Source organism: Cucumis melo, chromosome 6 (assembly GCF_025177605.1).
Source record: "Cucumis melo cultivar AY chromosome 6, USDA_Cmelo_AY_1.0, whole genome shotgun sequence".
Lineage (NCBI taxonomy): Eukaryota > Viridiplantae > Streptophyta > Magnoliopsida > Cucurbitales > Cucurbitaceae > Cucumis > Cucumis melo.
In genome coordinates, this window is record NC_066862.1 from 4,029,347 (window position 1) to 4,047,403 (window position 18,057).

At 34.0% G+C, this 18,057-nt stretch overlaps 3 protein-coding genes across 6 annotated transcripts; 1 reads left to right on the forward strand and 2 right to left on the reverse strand.

The window, feature by feature from the left end:
• Window positions 1-82: 82 nt before the first annotated feature.
• Window positions 83-3,724, forward strand: LOC103483689 (pentatricopeptide repeat-containing protein At3g22690). 2 transcript variants are annotated; one of them, XM_051086102.1, is made up of 2 exons: window positions 83-1,627; window positions 1,709-3,724. In XM_051086102.1, the coding sequence occupies exons 1-2, from the start codon at window positions 159-161 to the stop codon at window positions 2,682-2,684; spliced, it is 2,445 nt and encodes an 814-aa protein (XP_050942059.1). In that variant the 5' UTR covers window positions 83-158; the 3' UTR covers window positions 2,685-3,724. The 2 variants fall into 2 exon arrangements, with proteins under 2 accessions (XP_050942059.1, XP_008438644.2); XM_008440422.3 differs by having other exon boundaries at window positions 84-3,724.
• Window positions 2,711-3,619, reverse strand: LOC103483688 (protein RDM1). The gene is made up of 2 exons (XM_008440418.3): window positions 3,463-3,619; window positions 2,711-3,328 (listed from the first exon to the last, which is right to left on the reverse strand). Exons 1-2 carry the CDS (start codon window positions 3,617-3,619, stop codon window positions 2,961-2,963), a joined length of 525 nt encoding a protein of 174 aa, XP_008438640.1. The 3' UTR covers window positions 2,711-2,960.
• Window positions 3,725-6,050: 2,326 nt separating the features above from the next.
• Window positions 6,051-13,540, reverse strand: LOC103483690 (DExH-box ATP-dependent RNA helicase DExH16, mitochondrial). 3 transcript variants are annotated; one of them, XM_008440424.3, is made up of 16 exons: window positions 13,129-13,537; window positions 12,113-12,215; window positions 11,438-11,559; window positions 11,120-11,310; window positions 10,523-10,663; window positions 10,148-10,264; window positions 9,893-9,970; window positions 9,468-9,636; window positions 8,463-8,575; window positions 8,257-8,337; window positions 7,684-7,749; window positions 7,489-7,553; window positions 7,257-7,302; window positions 7,057-7,173; window positions 6,605-6,696; window positions 6,051-6,518 (listed from the first exon to the last, which is right to left on the reverse strand). In XM_008440424.3, exons 1-16 carry the CDS (start codon window positions 13,178-13,180, stop codon window positions 6,401-6,403), a joined length of 1,671 nt encoding a protein of 556 aa, XP_008438646.1. In that variant the 5' UTR covers window positions 13,181-13,537; the 3' UTR covers window positions 6,051-6,400. The 3 variants fall into 3 exon arrangements, 2 of the variants coding, with proteins under 2 accessions (XP_008438646.1, XP_008438645.1); XM_008440423.3 differs by having other exon boundaries at window positions 10,148-10,270; window positions 13,129-13,533; XR_007821645.1 differs by lacking the exon at window positions 6,051-6,518 and having other exon boundaries at window positions 7,268-7,302; window positions 10,148-10,270; window positions 13,129-13,540.
• Window positions 13,541-18,057: the final 4,517 nt, after the last annotated feature.

Genomic DNA, 18,057 nt, shown 5'->3' on the forward strand with positions numbered 1-18,057 from the left:
TACTGTTTTTGAAGAAAAAAATTAAAATAATTTTGAAAATAACAAAATGGTTTAAACAAATTATAAATATATAATTTATTTGAGCATGTTGCTGCTGATTTAAACTTGCTTCGAGTAGCAATCGTTCAATCAAAACAGAGCAACAAACGACTCCATTAATGGCGGCAAATCTTTATCCTACCATCTCCATCACGCCGAATTTCATCAAACCCAACACTCGGAATGACTCAAAGCATACCCTTCCCCACCATTTTCAAATTGGGTTGTTCAAAAGTTGCAAAACCATGGATGAGCTTGGACAGTTACACTGTTACGCGTTGAAGCAGGGTCTCATCCGTAAACAATCGACTGTAACTAAGCTTATATCCACTTGTGTGGAAATGGGCACTTCAGAAAGCTTGGATTTTGCTCGAAAGGTGTTCGAGCTTTTCCATGAAGACGGCGAAGCAAATGTCACTCTTTTCATGTACAATTCGTTAATCAGAGGATACTCTACTGCTGGGCTTTGTGATGAAGCTATTTCTCTGTATGTTCAGATGATCGAGTTTGGGTTTATGCCAGACAACTTCACGTTTCCATTTGTGTTAAGTGCGTGTGCTAAGACTGCTGCTTTCGTTGAAGGGATTCAGCTCCATGGAGCTCTTATGAAGATTGGTTTAGAGAGAGATATGTTTGTTGCTAATTCTCTGATACATCTATATGCGGAAGGTGGAGAGTTTTTGTTTGCTCGAAAGGTGTTTGATGGAATGCTTGAGAGAAATGTTGTTTCATGGACCAGCTTGATTTGCGGTTATTCTAGGACGGAATTTTCTAGAGAGGCTGTGGCTTTGTTTTTCCAAATGATCGAGGCAGGTGTTAGGCCCAATTCTGTCACAATGGTGTGTGTGATATCAGCTTGTGCCAAGTTGAAAGATCTTGAACTAGCCAAGAGACTCCATGCTTACATTGAAGAGTCAGAAATGGAGCTTAATACTCATATGGTGAATGCACTGGTGGATATGTTCATGAAATGTGGAGAAACTGGTGCTGCAAAGCGATTATATGATGAATGTGTTGATAAGAATTTGGTTTTATGTAACACAATCATGTCAAATTATGCACGCCATGGTATGCCGAATGAGGTACTCGCTGTCTTGGTAGATATGCTCCAATTAGATCTTCGGCCAGATAGAGTTTCGTTGTTACCAGCAATCTCGGCATGTGGGCAGATGGGTGACTATCTACTTGGGAAGAGCTGCCACAACTATTCTCTAAGAAATGGTTATGAACGTTGGGATAACATTTGCAATGCAATGATTGATATGTATATGAAGTGTGGAAAACCAGAAATGGCCTACAGAGTTTTTGACGGTATGTTAAATAAGACCATTGTGTCGTGGAACTCATTACTTGTTGGTTACATTAGAAACAAAGATTTAGAGTCAGCTAGGAAGACATTTAATGAGATGCCAGAAAAGGATATAGTATCTTGGAACACGATGCTTAATGCTTTGGTTCAAGAGAGTATGTTTGATGAAGCAATTGAACTGTTCCGAGAGATGCAATTAAAGGAAATAAAAGCAGACAGGGTGACAATGGTAGAAGTTGCATCGGCATGTGGATATCTTGGAGCTCTCGAACTCGCTAAGTGGGTATATTCCTATATTGTAAAGAATGGTATCGATTATGATATGTTGCTTGAGACAACATTGGTTGATATGTTTGCTAGGTGTGGTGACCCTCATAGTGCTATGGAAGTGTTCAACAATATGGATAGAAAAGACGTCTCAGCATGGACAGCAGCCATTGGAGCAATGGCTGTGAATGGGAATGGCAATCGGGCTATAGAACTTTACAATGAGATGCTAAGGCAAGGGGTGAAACCAGATCAAGTAGTTTTTGTAAACATATTAACGGCTTGTAGCCATGGTGGTTTTGTGGAACAAGGGGAACACATATTTGAGTCAATGAAGCAACATGGAATCTCTCCGCAGATTGTTCATTATGGTTGCATGGTTGATCTACTAGGTCGTGCAGGTAAGTTAGAAGAAGCTCTAGATATTATAGAGAGCATGCCAATGAAACCTAATGGGATTATATGGGGATCTCTATTGGCTGCATGCCGTACCCATAAAAACATCGATATGGCAACATTTGCAGCTGAAAGGTTGGAAGAAGTGGCTCCAGAAAAGACTGGGATTCATATACTTCTATCAAACATATATGCTTCAGCTGAAAAGTGGGATGATGTTGCCAATGTAAGGCTACAATTGAAGGAGAAAGGAGTTCAAAAAATGCCTGGTTCAAGCTCAATACAAGTCGATGGAGTTATTCACGAGTTTACCTCAGGTGACAGATCACACCCAGAAAATTATGGCATGGACATGATGTTAAACGAAATCACCAGCAGGCTTGTGGATGTTGGCTATGTTCCTGAGGTGACCAATGTTCTTCTTGATGTAAATGAGCAGGAAAAAAAATATCTACTCAATCGACATAGTGAGAAGCTGGCCATGGCTTACGGGCTTATAAGTACAAAAAAGCATGTACCAATTCGTGTTATGAAGAATCTCCGAATGTGTTCAGACTGTCATTCATTCGCCAAATACATTTCAAAAGTGTATCATAGGGAAATAATAGTACGAGATAATAATAGGTTTCACTTTTTTAGACAAGGGTCTTGTTCATGTGGCGATTATTGGTAATGCAATTCTCAGATAGGAAATAAGTGTAAGATAAATATGCATCTCCAATATTGATTTACATTCGTTCTTTGCTACAAAAGTAAATGCAGTCAACTAGTGAACAGACAGATGGCAACAATGGACAGAAGAAGCAATGCTCGAGCTTCTTCATAGTGAAGTGCAGTGTGACGAAAGAACTATGCTGTTTCTATTACAATTCACATTGTCACTGACATGTTAGCCTTCTAGAAAATGTTATAATATCAACACAGAGCAGAACAAAACTGAAAGCAGCCTTCATAGTTGGGGGAAAATGGAGTCAACGTACGCTTCGTGCATCGGGTCTGATAACCAGAGTTTAGCAACATGATGATGTGATGAGGTGCGCCTATGAATCTCTTCAACCAGCCATACAGTTGCTTCAGCTTTACTCGGATGAATTACAGTATCCAATGGCTTATATTCATCCGCACTTCCTAACCGTAATTGATCCCATTGTTTGAGTAGAATGTTAGTCAAGTAATGCAAAGGTTGGCCATAAAGTTGCTTTATAGATTTGCCTAAACCCATCCAAGTTGTAAATGGTATCACAGAACCACGTTGTGCTGGGATTTGGATCTGTTTCATGTATTCTTGATACATTTCCGCCCTTTTCATCAACATACCTGCATCGTTAGAAGACATTTCAAAGAAGATCCTCTTTTCAAAGCTTAAGAGTTTGAAAATTATATACACAGCAGCATTTGATTATCAGAGACTTCGAATTGAACTTGATCTCACTCATGCAAGGCCAAAATACCTTCAGATGTCATTTCTTTGGCAGGGATTTTGAAATCGTCTAGGGAAGGCTTGAACTCATATCCATCATTTTGTACTGCTGCTTCTGAATCAGAGGAAGAAGATTCACCTGATGATATAACATCTACTTGTTCATTCCAGGGCATTGGCCTCTTCATTTTGTAAATTATGTGATTCTGGACAAGAAGAGATCATGGGTTTGTTAGCAACCATACCGATCAATACAGAACAGCTTATAAAATACCAACACGTTTAAAAGTCCATTGATCATTCAAAGAGTTAGTATTATGAGATACCAAACAAAATAAATAGAGCAGATCCTGTTCAAGTAAGGTTGCATTTGGGAAGGAGGATTCCAACCTCTAACCTCTAGGTCAATAGTGTATGTCGTGTACCAATTGAGCTATGGTTGGATTCTCTAAAAGATTACTATTGAGAAGGAATAAGAGCACCAACAGTTTTTAGTTGCCATGAAACAAAATGTACTTCAGAATCGTGAGATGAAGACGAAGTGAGGCCGATAGAGAGGAAGCTGAGACACAGAGAAAGGGAGACGAAGCTGTATGGCCAACGGACATAGGACGTGGGGGGAGGCGAAAGATCGAGAGATTGAGAAGAGAAATGGGAAGCGGCTGGCAGTCAGGTGAAGGCTAACCCTAATTTAGAAACTAATAAATAAATATATACGATGGATGTTCATTCCTCCAAGAAACATTCTAGGTAGCAACTCCATCCACACGACGATAGACAATTACAATCAACATCTCAAACAACCAAATAAACAAAAAGTTTTCATACAAATGCAGGCAGCAACCCATCGGATCCTGTAAGAAAAATCATGCAAACTCACCAACGAAGGACGATAAGAAGAAAGGAAGAAGATGGGTTTTGATTATTTGACAAGAAGAAACAGTGAACATTGTAAACTGAGTGGATTTTCTACATAAACAAAGAGCGCAATGGATCGATGGGAAGAGAGAGCGATGGGTAGTACCTTCTAGGGTTGAATCGTAAAGCCGAAGCTGTTCGTCGATGTGGGTTTCAGGACGAATAACCAGTGGAGCTCAGTAATTCAACAAGTTCGAATTTTGAGACACAAAGTTTTGAGTCTTGCGGCGTTTTGATTTTGCGCGAGGGGAGATCAGAGAGAGTTTACGATTGGTTCAAATGGCCGGTTCAATAATTCCCGAAAGGCAGAACCGCCGATCACAAAGTCTTTCATCTCCAATTATCCATCTCATTCACATTCTTTGTTTGATTTACTCAAAAGAAAATGGCAGACCTACATAAATTTACTCAAAAGAATATTACCTTATTTAAAAATAATTTTTACTATCAATCTTATTGACATTCTTTGTTTGATTTACATGATATAAGAGTTGTGGATTAAATATAAAACGAAAAAGGATTAATCTAAACTTTAAACTTTTTAAGGCAAATAAATTTTCGAAATGAAATTTTGATTTCATTAAATACAACTCCAAATGATCCACATTGAAATCTTTAACCTTAAATTTTGTAGCCCTTGACATCTATCGAGCTTTTGTTTCAAATATTGTTAAAGAAGAGATTTTCACATGTGTTTAGTACAATATAGAACATTATGCACAATATGAAATTATTAATTGTGATTTAATGTGTTAAATATTGAACATTATTAAAAATAAAACACTCAGGTTATAGATGGAAATGTTAGTATCAAAATTTTACAAAAATTGTCAATGAATAAATCGAGAAAAAAAATCATGTAAAAAATTATATAAAAGATTAAAAAAAAATTAAATTAGTCAATGAAAATATTAGTATTGCAAGAATCTTATTCACATTAGAAAAATGGTTTTCATAAATATTTTCTTACTATTACATAAATTATTTTGCCTCAAACCCTAAAGAGAAGGAAATTATCTAAGTCAAAATTGACCAACCCAACTTGAGTTTGGCATTACAATCACAAACTCACATATTTTCCTTTTAGGGATCAACGTGTACATGTTTCCCAACCAAACCTTTTACCCATACAATATCGACCTAGGTCATCCAACCCTCTAACTTTCCGAATTGGGTAAAGTTGTTCAAGAAAGTTGTTAAGAATGATGCTGAGAATTGATACTCATAGCTGAAAAACGTGGCGGAAGCTTTGGAGGGAAAGCCTTAATAGGGTTTTGAACACATTTGTGCATGATTAAATTCCAACTTATTGTATTTTCAAGTGGTCTAAAGACCAAACGCCTTATCGTCATTCACCTCAATCATATAATTCCATGGTTGACATGTTGGGAAGGGATTAAATAATAGACTTATGTGGGAGTTGGTGGATGAGATGAGTCCTTAAGTTGGGTATGTAAGTTTGGAGATAATAAGGTTGTAATGAGGCATGGGAGGGCCAGTAGGTATCACTTATCAGGAGGATAAAGAAACACGGATTTTGGTACAGACACAACCATGAATGTCTTGATATCAACATTGTGCTCAAATGGTGTAACATCCCTTTATACAAGAACATTTATACTCAAATGGTACAACAGTTTGACATCAACAGTATGTAGACCATTTTAAAATAACATGAATATAATATACAAACATGCAGTATAAAATGAAATCATGACCATATAAGATCATTTATGACTTTTAAATTATCATCTATAGCCATTCACTATGAATGGATTCGACAATCAACGTTCATGAATTGAAAATATAATAGAAACAATGAAAAATTGTTGGGAAGGAGTACAAAAATCTTCCCTTTTTTTAGTTTGTCGGCAATGGAACTTAACTAATGGTAAAAGGATTCACTCGTGTAACTAAATAAGATAACCTATGTCTAATTGGAAGGGTCAAAATGTAGAAAGCAGCAGTCTTTTTGCTTGATGAGGCTCTTTCCTATGTAAATACATATAAGCTTTTCAAGCTACTATTACGTAATTAGTGTCTTAGAGACGTCATTTAGCAAAAAAGGATTGGGGGGAGTTTAGGGACCTTGAGCGGAGGATATTCGACTTAAATTTCCTTCTTGTTGGTATTTGCATTCCAAGTCTTCCCAAAAACTCCTCGATTAACCTGTATAACAATATGTAGTAATTAGAAATCCCACAAAAGGATTAGACAAAAATGTTACTGGAGGACTATGTGGGTGTTGTTCATACATGCTGCAGAATGACTTCTGTGAAACTGCCAGTTCACGGTCGGGGAATGATTCCTCCAGTCGGAAACTCAACCAAACATAGAGATCCAACACCTTCAAATTCAATAGCAAGGACTTAGGGCTTGAATATAATGAAGTAGAAAACCAGTAAAACTAAAAGCAAAAAACGGGTTAATTAACTTTGGCCACTCTCTTTTGCAACCAAAAATGCTTGTCGATAAAGCATGGAAAAGCTGGAATGAAAGCAAGCTAAACCACCATAGTATGGTTAATGAAAAGCCTCGTCTCTATTTCACTTGTATACTCATTTACTTTTTTCGGGTACCTAAGCATTTAGAATATCATAGTTTCACAGTTTTTGAATCATTCAATAAGTTCAATTTCCAAATTCCATCAACATTCCAAAATCTTGAGAAAGAGAGAGAGAGCTAGAGCTTAGAATTATATGTTCACCTTGTGAATGGATTCCAGTTCCACCAGCGCAGCTGGTGTTTCTGGCACTTTAAGCGTTCCTTCTTTGAATATTTCTCGTAGCCGAACAATGCCTTTATTCGCATAATTTTGAGCAAACTGTTACATCATGCACAATGAATGCAATCATATGAGTTTCCAAATGGTGAAAATAAAGTAAAACAAGAACCACGGAATTAGACCTGTGTAAGACCTTGGGAGGTAATTTCATCATCCATGTCCGCAGGGCTGCAAAAAAATGGGGCATCAACTCACATTAGTACAAGCCGAATTGTAAAGAACTCAATCAAAATAAAAAGGAGAAGGTTTCTGATAATAGATCAAAACTAGAATATTTTGTCAAACCAAAAACTTCGTCCGTGAAAAGCTCTAAAATCTACAATGACTGCAAAGAAGAGGTACTTTTCCTCCTACCTGATACAGAAAAGGTACTTCTCATGCAAACTGAGAGGCATCTCATCAAGGACGGCAGCAACTTTCTGATTCCAAGACATTGTAAAATATTAAAGAGGCATTGCGAAGAGATGAAATTTGGCAAACTTTAAAAAGAAAAAAGAAAAAAAAAAGCTCCTGCTTTTCAACAAGACACAATTCAGTAGACAAACATACCAACATTACTTCACAGTCAACGATGAAATAATTTTCAGATAATTTAGCATTCTCAACAAAGTGCTCCTGCATAAAATATTAGAATTGGGAAACGTCAGTCATAAATCCATAATATACAAATAAAATGGGCTACACAGAGAGGAACTTTCTCTATCCATTGTGACCCTCCTGAACTAGTATTGTGAAATGGAGAAATACCCATAATCTTTCCACATGACCAGCCCTTATAACAAATGCACATGTGTACACTAAACCAGGCTACAAGGCTGAAGGAGCAGAAAGTCAATAACTTTCCGACCTCCTGTGTTGAGGTACAAGGAACTAAACCACATCATTATTTAATTAAACGCTCCACTACAAGTAAGTCATTTGAAATAACTAACCAAACTATGTTAAAAACTGCTAGGAAATTGATCAAACTATGTCCTGAACATCTATGAAGTTTCTTATCACATGGATGCATGAGATGCATAGGTATTAACGATCAAATTCTAGGTACCCATGATTAGTTACAAGACGAAACTAGTATAAATGTATTAACAATTAATAAAAGAACATGAAGCAGGAAACTACCAGTATCCGCCGCAGGCCATATTCAGGATGCAAACGGGAATATAAATACATGAGTTCAAAAGTTGGAAATAGCCCAGCTCTCTGCAATATTTGAATTTCAAAATACGATAAAAAAATATTACATTAACCATATATTTTGGATAATTTAAAAGAATTACATCAGGCCAACAAGCCAGATTTGGATATATTTCTACATTAAAGATCACCTCTATAGTGGGAGAAGCGGACTTAAGTGATGAATGAAGTAAGGGTAAATCGTCTCCACTTATACAAGTTACTTCACCAATAGGAAATTTGGATCCATACCTGCCAGCTCTACCTAAATACAAAACAAAAAATAAACCCCCAATTTCTTTTTGTTATTCAGCGGGTATGGAATTATGGAACGGAACAGTTGAAGGAAAATTATTGCTTTTTGCAAAAGAATATGGAAATATTATGATAGAAAGTAGCACAAGAAAATTATATAAGCATGCTACTAACAAAAGATTGGCCTAGGCCCATCTTTAGAACTCTGAATTTTTTATCTTATACAATAGCCTATATCTTCCATTTGCAAACATGGGGACAATAAGGTGTATGCCAATTCATCCGGAGCAGATCATTGAGATCAGCTGTTTTAAGCATGAAGAGATATTATGACCTCATCAAGGACGGAAAGAGACTGGCTAACTACTTCAAAATAAAAACAGCATGGTACATAAAAACTTTGAATAAGGTTAGAAGTTGGAACTTGATCAAGAAAATCTGAAAGAAATACATAATTAACCGGCAAGAACTAAGAGATATTATCAATTGATGTAATCGTAAATTCATAATAAGTAGACTTTTTTAAGTACAGCTGAGGAATTGAAGTGTCTTAGTCGAAATTACTGTACTGCAGTTGTTCAAACTCATTTACATTCCAGTTTTCTGACTCATGAAGTCATAAGTTGTAGAATGATTCATATTCCATGCAGGGATCGGAAGATTCACAAAGTAGCTAAAAATTGAAATAGCCATGGATCTGACCTCTGATCTCTACTGTATTTTGATGACAGGATGAAAGTATTCACAGGCACTTCCAGGTTTCTTATTAAAAGAAAATAAAAAAGAAAAATTGTTTCATAGACAATCACTATCCGCTATAGCAAGTCCCAGCATCTGCCACCCTAATCATATGCTAAAGAATATTTCCTCATAAATCATAAATTAATGCCAGTTTGAGTAACCTGCAATCTGTTTGACCTCTGGTACAGTAAGCTCCCGCATCTCAGAACCATCAAATTTCTTCATAGTTGAAAATATGATCCTCGAGATGTTCAAATTAAGACCCATCCCAATGGCATCGCTAGCCACCAGCACATCAAACTCGCTCGTTGTATCATTGAACATCATTGCCTGCAGTTCTAAAAGGCATCTTAACTCAGCAAATTCAGGGTCCAATTCATTTTTTTAGAGAAGAGAAACAAATTTATTGATGAATGAAAAGAAGAAATCCAAACACCTACAAGTAGATTGCATGAAGCATTTTCAATTGGAAATAAAAAAAAATAAAGGCTAAAATCAGGAAAAAGGGTGATAACATGGAAAGTGCAGTTATAAGTTTTAACAAACGCAAATTAAAATTTTATCAGAATTTGGTAGGTTCTAATACCTGCCTTGTTCGAGTTTCTGGTGGTAGTGAGCCATAAACTATAGAGCAAAGATGTCCACCTTGTCTTTCTATTTCTTTCTACAAAGAAAGAGAACAAAAACAATTAGAGTTAAAAAAAATAACACCAAAGTTGATGAAGGTGGGGAGCTAAGAAAGAAGTAATGGTAAGTTGAGCTAGTGGATAAGTAATTATGAAATGAAATATTCATGGCTTTGCAAAGAATAAGTATTAGATAAGCTAATAAAAAGACTGACCTTATAACCAAATATTCTACGACGTGAAAAGGTGACAATGCAATCACCCTTCCTAATATTAGAATAGGGTCCAAGTGGAATGTTCAATGGAATCAGAGGTGAAAGTCTCTCATAGTACTGCACCTAAAGCAAAGGAAGTGCTAGAACGCTTTACAAAAACAAAAATATGAATATGATGAAAAAGAACATTATCAACTTGAAGCCTTGAACTATTGAAATGGATGGAAAGACTACCAGATAATAATATTATCATATATCTTTCACTCAACGACAGTTTAGTACATATAACTGTCAACTTTGTGACATGATAAAGTAAACACTGCAGAATAACATCAACAATTTTTTCATGACAAGCGTAACATGAATAATCATTACCTCAATGTCATCACCAGTTACTTTAAGAATTTCCTGAATAAGGGGTACAACAGCTGCATCCCCACAAAGATGAACTTCATCAGCACAGAGTCCAAGTAGGGCACGTGTAAAAGAATAACCTCTCGTCTTACAGCCCAACATCTGAAGTAGGAAAACCAATAACAAATAAACTGATTTTCTTTTCTTTGAAAAGAACAAAAAAACTAAATTTAAAGCTGCAAAATTTTATTTCAACAAAGCGCTCACAAGTTAGATCCCAAGTTGTCCTCGACTACATTCCAAAAGAAATCAAATTATTGATTTTGTTACCATAAAACACTTTGAATGATTGAATACATGAATTTAGCTTAACTCAAATACAAAATTATATATTTACCAGCAACCAAAGTCTTCTTTTAGGTTCAAACAAAAAATAAAATCTTTATTTTGTGCTTAAGTCATGATGAAGCTCCAAAACGAAAAAACAAAACCTCAAGTTATCTGAGTATGGTAATTTTTTTTCTTTAGTTTGACTGACACAAAATTGATTGCCAACAGCCCCACCTGTACGTACTTCAATTACCGAATATAAATAGCTACAGCACTCTACCAACATGCCTGAATTTCGTCGATAACAGCACAACTGTAGTTGGCAGTTACATCGGCCATCTCAACTGTCACAGCCTTATGTGTTGCACCCTCAACTTCCTCTCTCTCTTGTCCTGTGATCAGATCGCAGGGAATTCTAGCCTTATTCAATCGCTTAGCGACTTCCCAGGCCAATAATCTCAGGGGACCACAATATACACCTGCATAAGAAGACAGAAGTTGGAATTCAAAATATATCCATGAACATTTTTTAGTCTCTCCCTGATAATATTGAATCGAGAGAAAGATAAACTACAAAAGTAAATTCATGATACTGATTGCATGTACCAGAATCACTTGATTCGAGCCTCTTCAAAGCATTGTGAGTTTTGCCACTATTTGTGGGACCCATGTGCAGAAAAATTTTGCGATGTTTCTTTCGTGCCTTTGGATACCATGAATGGGGACATCTACGAGTAAAAATGACTCAGTTAAGAATTAATAAACAGAAGAACGGATGTAGCTCTTGTGAATGGCTTACAAGAAGTATAGAAGGGTGTGCAGTAGTAAAAGCATTAGTCACATAAAGATAAGAGCACTAAGAACCCCTACACAAGCAAACAATTGGAAAACTGAAACATTCCTCAGTCTTCACTCTTAAATAGGTATCGAGAGAATAAGGTAAAATTCCGACTCAACAGTTATTGGGAATCTTCACCAAATTGTAGCTACTCTCCCATGAATGTTCGGTTCACAGACTAAAGATGCATCTCTCTGTTACAAGTGTACGGTACTTATTAATTGGTAAAAATGATAGTTTGATAATGGAGGTAGCAGCCACATTCAATAGTTTGTCTTCTGGTACGGGTATTGAACTATAAAAAACCTCTGAATATAATCGATCAAAAAAAAACTTTTAACAGTTGACAATGCTGAGGCAAGCAAAACTATAATATATACAGAAATCAAATGCTTGAATTAGAAATTTCAAACAGTTGTAACCCTAATAAGTAATATTCTTACGTCAAGTCTGTGAAGTCGAAAGTACTGCTGGAGATGCTGTACAACCTACAACAAGAAGGTCCAAACCTCAATTGGAAATCTCGGTTTAGTGCCCCCACGAAACCTGAAAAAGGAACAAATAGAAACGCAATGCAACACAAAAAGGGTATCAAACTTACCATGTAATAGTACTGGAATGTATTATTTTACATGCTTAATTGTTCAGTCTTACAACCCGATATACCAGTTCAATGAACATAAAGGAAATCACTCTTTATTTTCCACAAAGCATGAGTTTAATTTTAGTTTCTTACAAAAACAAATCCCTGCGGACCCTGCCTTAACAAAATAGATTACTTTGTTGGGTGCGAAACGAGCAAAGTGGATAGAGAAAGCCATGGCACTACCAACCAATCATAATATAATCTCATATAAATTATAACTTATCTGACAACCTACTAAACGCCAATACTATTTTGGAAACATTTGTTGCTCCAATTCCTTCCAATATGTACCAACAAAAGGTCCGTGTTGGAATGCCTTGAGTTTGTTATGGGTTCTACAAACAACCAAGTACTCCAAGCACTAAATCTTGCTTCATTTTCGATTTCAGAATACCAACATTCTAACACGATAGCATTTCAACCCAGTCTCGTACCAAGCACTACAGATAAGATGAAAAAATAAACACCACACCGCACCACCACCTTTTTTCTTTTTTGGGATAGAAAACTCATGAAGAAAAGATTCCTTAAAACAAACACTGAATTACGCCCTCCAAATGTAAAAACAGAATAACCCTTCAAACATCAAGAAATTAAACATAAAATGCGTTTTGATAGCCATTCTCTCAAATGACATCCAGAAATCAATTCCATCGTCATTTGGGGGTGAACTACCAAGCCTTCAAATATCTAAAAAACTAACAAACTTAACAGAAAGGACTAAAGATATTCCCTTTGACGACGCAGAAAAGGAAGCAAACAAATAAAAGAACACAAGAAAGAAACAACAGAAAAAGGCGGTGAGAATCAAACCGGGAAGAGCAGAGAAACCCCCCGTAAAGAAAAGCAAACGGCAGAAATGCATTGACGCTATTGTGATTCAGGATGAGAAGAAAGTTGGGAGTTGCAAAGACATGGTCGGTGGAGGAAGAAGTAGGGTTGGCGTGAAAACATGTGGTTATATGAAAATTGTTGAGGTTTCTTCTTCCATGGCCAATACAATTCCGAAACTCATTCACAGAATTATCGGAGCTTCGGGTCCTCAAATGTTCAACGAATGACTTCAATGTTTCTACTACTCCTTTACTCCCAATACATTTGTAGGGGTCGTCGTGGTATCGTAATTTGCAAAATCGGGCTTTCTTTGGGTTTGGCGGTCAATTTGCGTTCTATATTGAAAATCATTGTTTCTTATATAATCTTACTACTTGCCGACTCCGCCTTGGCATATGGGTGGCAAAGAATAACTCAACTTGATACTATTACAAACTAAATCCCAACTTTCAAGTATTGAAGTGTATTGGGCCTATAGTACATGTTGAGACAACCATGTGTTCCTTCTATTGTGAAGGCGCCTCTTTGATTGTACTTGACCAAATATGTAAACATGAGAATGTGAAATATTCTATCTCAAGTTTGTGTTGATGTATAAGAAAAACATAAGTTTTAAAGTGAATGTATATAAATACATAGGACAATTGCAACTATAACATTTAAAGAGTATGGTACTATGACAGAGTTGAATGCCGATACTTATCGATAGAGTCTATCACCAATGAATAATTAAAAAAAAAAAATTGTCAAGTAGTGAGTAATTACACAATAAAATACAATGGGCTACCAAGACAAGTTTCGGCCCAATTCTAACAAATGCATTGAAAGACCAAACCCAGCGCCAAAGCCCGTCAAAGGAATAAGCCCAAGATTTTTTACACCACACCCATTTTAAATAATAATAACAATAATCATAAATCATTAAGTAAAATACCAAAAAACGAAGAGAAAAAAAAATGTGTTATTTTTTCCTTTCAACATTTTGGGCGTCTTCCTCTCTTTCAAGTTGTGGATCCAAAAATATTAAATCACTAAATTGATCCAAAAACCTAAAATTTGTTCCTTTCTTAACCTATGGTAAATTCCCTCTTTCGTTGTGGTGATCTTTTTTAAAAGCAATTCTTTCAATCATTTGAGAAAATACTGCATACATTTTCTTTATCACAGTAGAATATAGCAATTGAATTTGGATTGAAGCCATGTTTCTCAATTTATAACCAAAATTATAATTGACGTAATTGAATTTTCTTTATTGCATCTACCTAAAATCATAAATTTTATTAAATTTAATGTTACCGTTATAGTCTGAGTCGTAGTTATGGACCATATCTCAAACAATAACAGTAACAATAAACATATAATGTATCAAAATTCATAGTTGTTTTCCTAAAACTGTAATAGTGGTAACCATCACCGGCGGATTTAGCATAGGTCCAAGGGAACTCGAGCCCCTCCTCAACTATATAGTCTTTATATAATATATATAAAGAAAACTACTTAATTACTAATTTTTATTATTAGTTTAGTGGTTATTTTGATTGTTAGCCCCTATCCCACTTAGGTTCAAATCCTATCTTCAAACGCAATCAAATTGATCACCGTTTGCTCGTTAATCAAATCATTGCTTCGTGGGCCTCAAATGTTAATACGAATGCATAACACAAGTCAAAACAACGTCAAACATCATAATCGTACAATACCATACTTTTTAAAATTAGATGTCAAAATGTAAAGGTAGGAGGGCTAGAATGGAAACAATGAAACATTGCAACACTGGTTTATTTAATTTTTGCTTGTAATGGCCAATGGGAATAGACCTAATATTAATTAGAGGATTATGGGAGAATGATGAGACGATGATGATGATGTTTGAAGTAGCATGCTTGTGTGTCCGGTGACCGGTCCGGCTCATTTTCACATGATGAGCGTGCGGGTGGAATGCCTTTTTTTTCTTTATTTTTATTTACATTAATATCGTCATTAGTTTAATATAAATAAATAATTCCAATCTAAATAACAATAATAATAATAATAATAATAATAATAATAATAATAATAATAATAATCATAACATTAACATAAAAAGGGAAGGAATGTTTTTATAAATCTGCACGCGTCGCCCATCACGAAACCTCTGTTTCACTCTATCCTTCCAATTACGGCATGCCCTCATCCTTTTTACCATTTTGTTTTCATAAAAGTATTATTGGTATTCACAACAACAGCTACCCAATATTTGGGATCTCTTTTCTCCTTAACTCCTACATCTTCATGTGGGTCTTGGTGTCTAACAAGTTTGTTTTAAATCATACATATCATTTTTCTCCCACCAACTTGTGTTTCTTTGTGTCATGATTGTTGTTTTAATTAATGGATATTATCCAAATTAGTTTGAGTATTTGTATAGGCTAAATTATAAAAAAACACATGTTTCTCAACTATGTGGTTTAAGTCAAAAGTACTCTTGAACTTTCAAACGTTTAAAAAATGCTCTTAAATTTTTTTTAAAATGGTTTAAAAATATTCTTATCGTTAGTTTTGTATGAAAACTATTTAAGATTTAGAAACTTCTAAAAATATTTAGGGTTTAAAAACTAACCGTAAAGAGTATAAAAACATCAATGAATTTTTTTTTAAAAAAAAACTTAGTTTAACTTCAAGTGTATTTTTGAAACAAAACTTTAACGATTTCCATAAAAAAAAAAACTAACAATAAAAGTACTTTTTAATGTTCTTTTTAAGTTTAAAAGACATTTATGCAACTTTTGAAAGTCTACGGTTAATTTTGACACAAACTATAAAGTTTATGGACATTTTTTTTGTAATTTAACCAAAACTCTAATGAATTGAAATAAGAAACTTTTTTCGTTAGAACCCTTAAATAAAGAAATATTTAAACACTCTACGAGAGAAAGATCAATCTCACTTAAATTCTCTTAACATGCAATTCAACACATGAATTACAAAATTTAAAAAACTCTCGATCTAAATTACATTCAAAATTAAATTCAATTAATCATAAAACTTACTTTAAAATAACCTAATACAATACTTTAAATAGTCTCCCGATAAAAGTTCTAATACATCAATACTAAAATAATACCTACTAAAAGATCACAAGAAAAATGATAAAACAATCAAATTAGTTGAAATTACTTTCATTAATTTTCCATCACAATTGAAATTAATTAAAATCTTCTCTTTCTAATATATATAAATAATAAATTAAAAACCAAACTCAAAATTAAACATTTAGACTAAAAACGTAACTTTTTAAAATTTAGAAACAAAATAAAAACTAAAGCCAAAACATAATAACTAAATAATTAACCCTAGGTTTTATCATTTTAAAATTATAAAATTATAAAACTTATGAACTAAGTGTAAAATCTAGATGAAAACTATATTGTAGCTTGAGACCATTGCTTTTAATTATTATTATTATTTTGTAATTTGAACAATGGGTTGACTAAAAATATGCATGTCACTATTTTAATCCACCAAATCAACCAACTTAGAAAGAGGTAGGTAAAACAAATACTCAAAATTCAATCACTTCACACACAATAGAACAATACATATAATTAAACCCACCGAAGAATATCATTATTAATTAAAATTTAAAAGGAAAAACCAAAACCAAATCATATTTGACTAAATCAAAGACGTAAGCTAAGCCACCATTTTAAAACAAAGATGGAAAATTGGAAGTGTTGAGATGGAATAATAATAATTATAGGGAGTAGTAAATTAAACATAGGTAGGTCACTGTGAAAGAGAAATATGAATGGTGGAGAAGAAAAGTGAAACGCAAAAAATGGAAGAAACCACCACATTTTGTTTCGAGGGTCCAAAACTGATGCCATTCATAAATATGAATGTGAAGCCTTATATATATATATATAAGTCCCACAAGTCTCATTAATGTCTTCTCCTTCTCTCATCTTATTCGCAATCACATCAAAATCTCACATTTATTAACCAATATAAACCTTCAAATTTACTACTTGAACGGTAAGAAAATATGTCGTTTCTAAGGTCGGTTTCTAATCACATGAGTATAGTTTATTTGAATTGAATATAAACTATCATTTTTTAGGTTTGAGTTTTTGTCTCCACCTTATATAATAATGTCCTAAAAATAAATTTATAGGTGAGAGGATTTAAATATTTGGCCTAGCTTTTCTTTCCTTTTTTTTTTTTTTTTTTCTTTTTGTAGTATTTATAACGGGTAAGAGTAAAGATTTGAACTTCAACTTTTTATATATATATATATATATTTATAGTTTGAATATGCGATCTTTGAAAATGCTTTTTAGTATCATAAATATGGAAATGTAAGAGTACCCAACGTTCATAATAAGATATAAATCTTTTGAATATATAGCTTTTTTCCAACAATAGGAATAAATATTTAAATTTGCAGCTTTTTTTATGTTTAAAGTTTAAATCTTTGACCTTAGAATTTGTTTTATTATTTCTTTTTCTTCTAACAATAAATATGGAAATGTATGACCAATTGATGTGCAATTGTGCATTATGAGCTTATAACTTTTACTATAGTAAGAGTAAAAAGATTTGAAAGCCTTTTAAGGTTAATTAATTTTTAAAATCCAATCTATATTCTATAATACGATACAAACGAATTTATAGATTATTTAATAATTTTATTTTCAATTTTTTAATCTAAATCTCTACTTGTTAATTTTTATCTAATAAATTTTTTCTATTAACAATTGATTTATTAATAAAAATCTTTATTAAAGAAAAACAAGTTTTTGAAAGGTATTTTTTTAGTTTTCAAAACTTTATTTGGTTTTTAAAACTAATTATAAAAATTGGATAAAAAACATGTAAAATTTAGGAACTGAGAGTATTATTCATAGGTTTAAGTTTCAAAATATCAAA

Excerpts from the sequence above, each read along its gene's own strand:
- LOC103483688 (XM_008440418.3), bottom strand. The coding sequence starts at position 3,619 with ATGAAGAGGCCAATGCCCTGGAATGAACAAGTAGATGTTATATCATCA. Across the intron at positions 3,329-3,462 it reads CAAAGAAATGACATCTGAAG|GTATGTTGATGAAAAGGGCG; the intron begins GTATTTTGGCCT and ends CTAACGATGCAG.
- LOC103483689 (XM_008440422.3), top strand. The coding sequence starts at position 159 with ATGGCGGCAAATCTTTATCCTACCATCTCCATCACGCCGAATTTCATC.
- LOC103483690 (XM_008440423.3), bottom strand. The coding sequence starts at position 13,180 with ATGCATTTCTGCCGTTTGCTTTTCTTTACGGGGGGTTTCTCTGCTCTT. Across the intron at positions 9,637-9,892 it reads CAGAAACTCGAACAAGGCAG|GCAATGATGTTCAATGATAC; the intron begins GTATTAGAACCT and ends TTAGAACTGCAG. Across the intron at positions 8,338-8,462 it reads CCGCTTCTCCCACTATAGAG|AGAGCTGGGCTATTTCCAAC; the intron begins GTGATCTTTAAT and ends CAAATATTGCAG.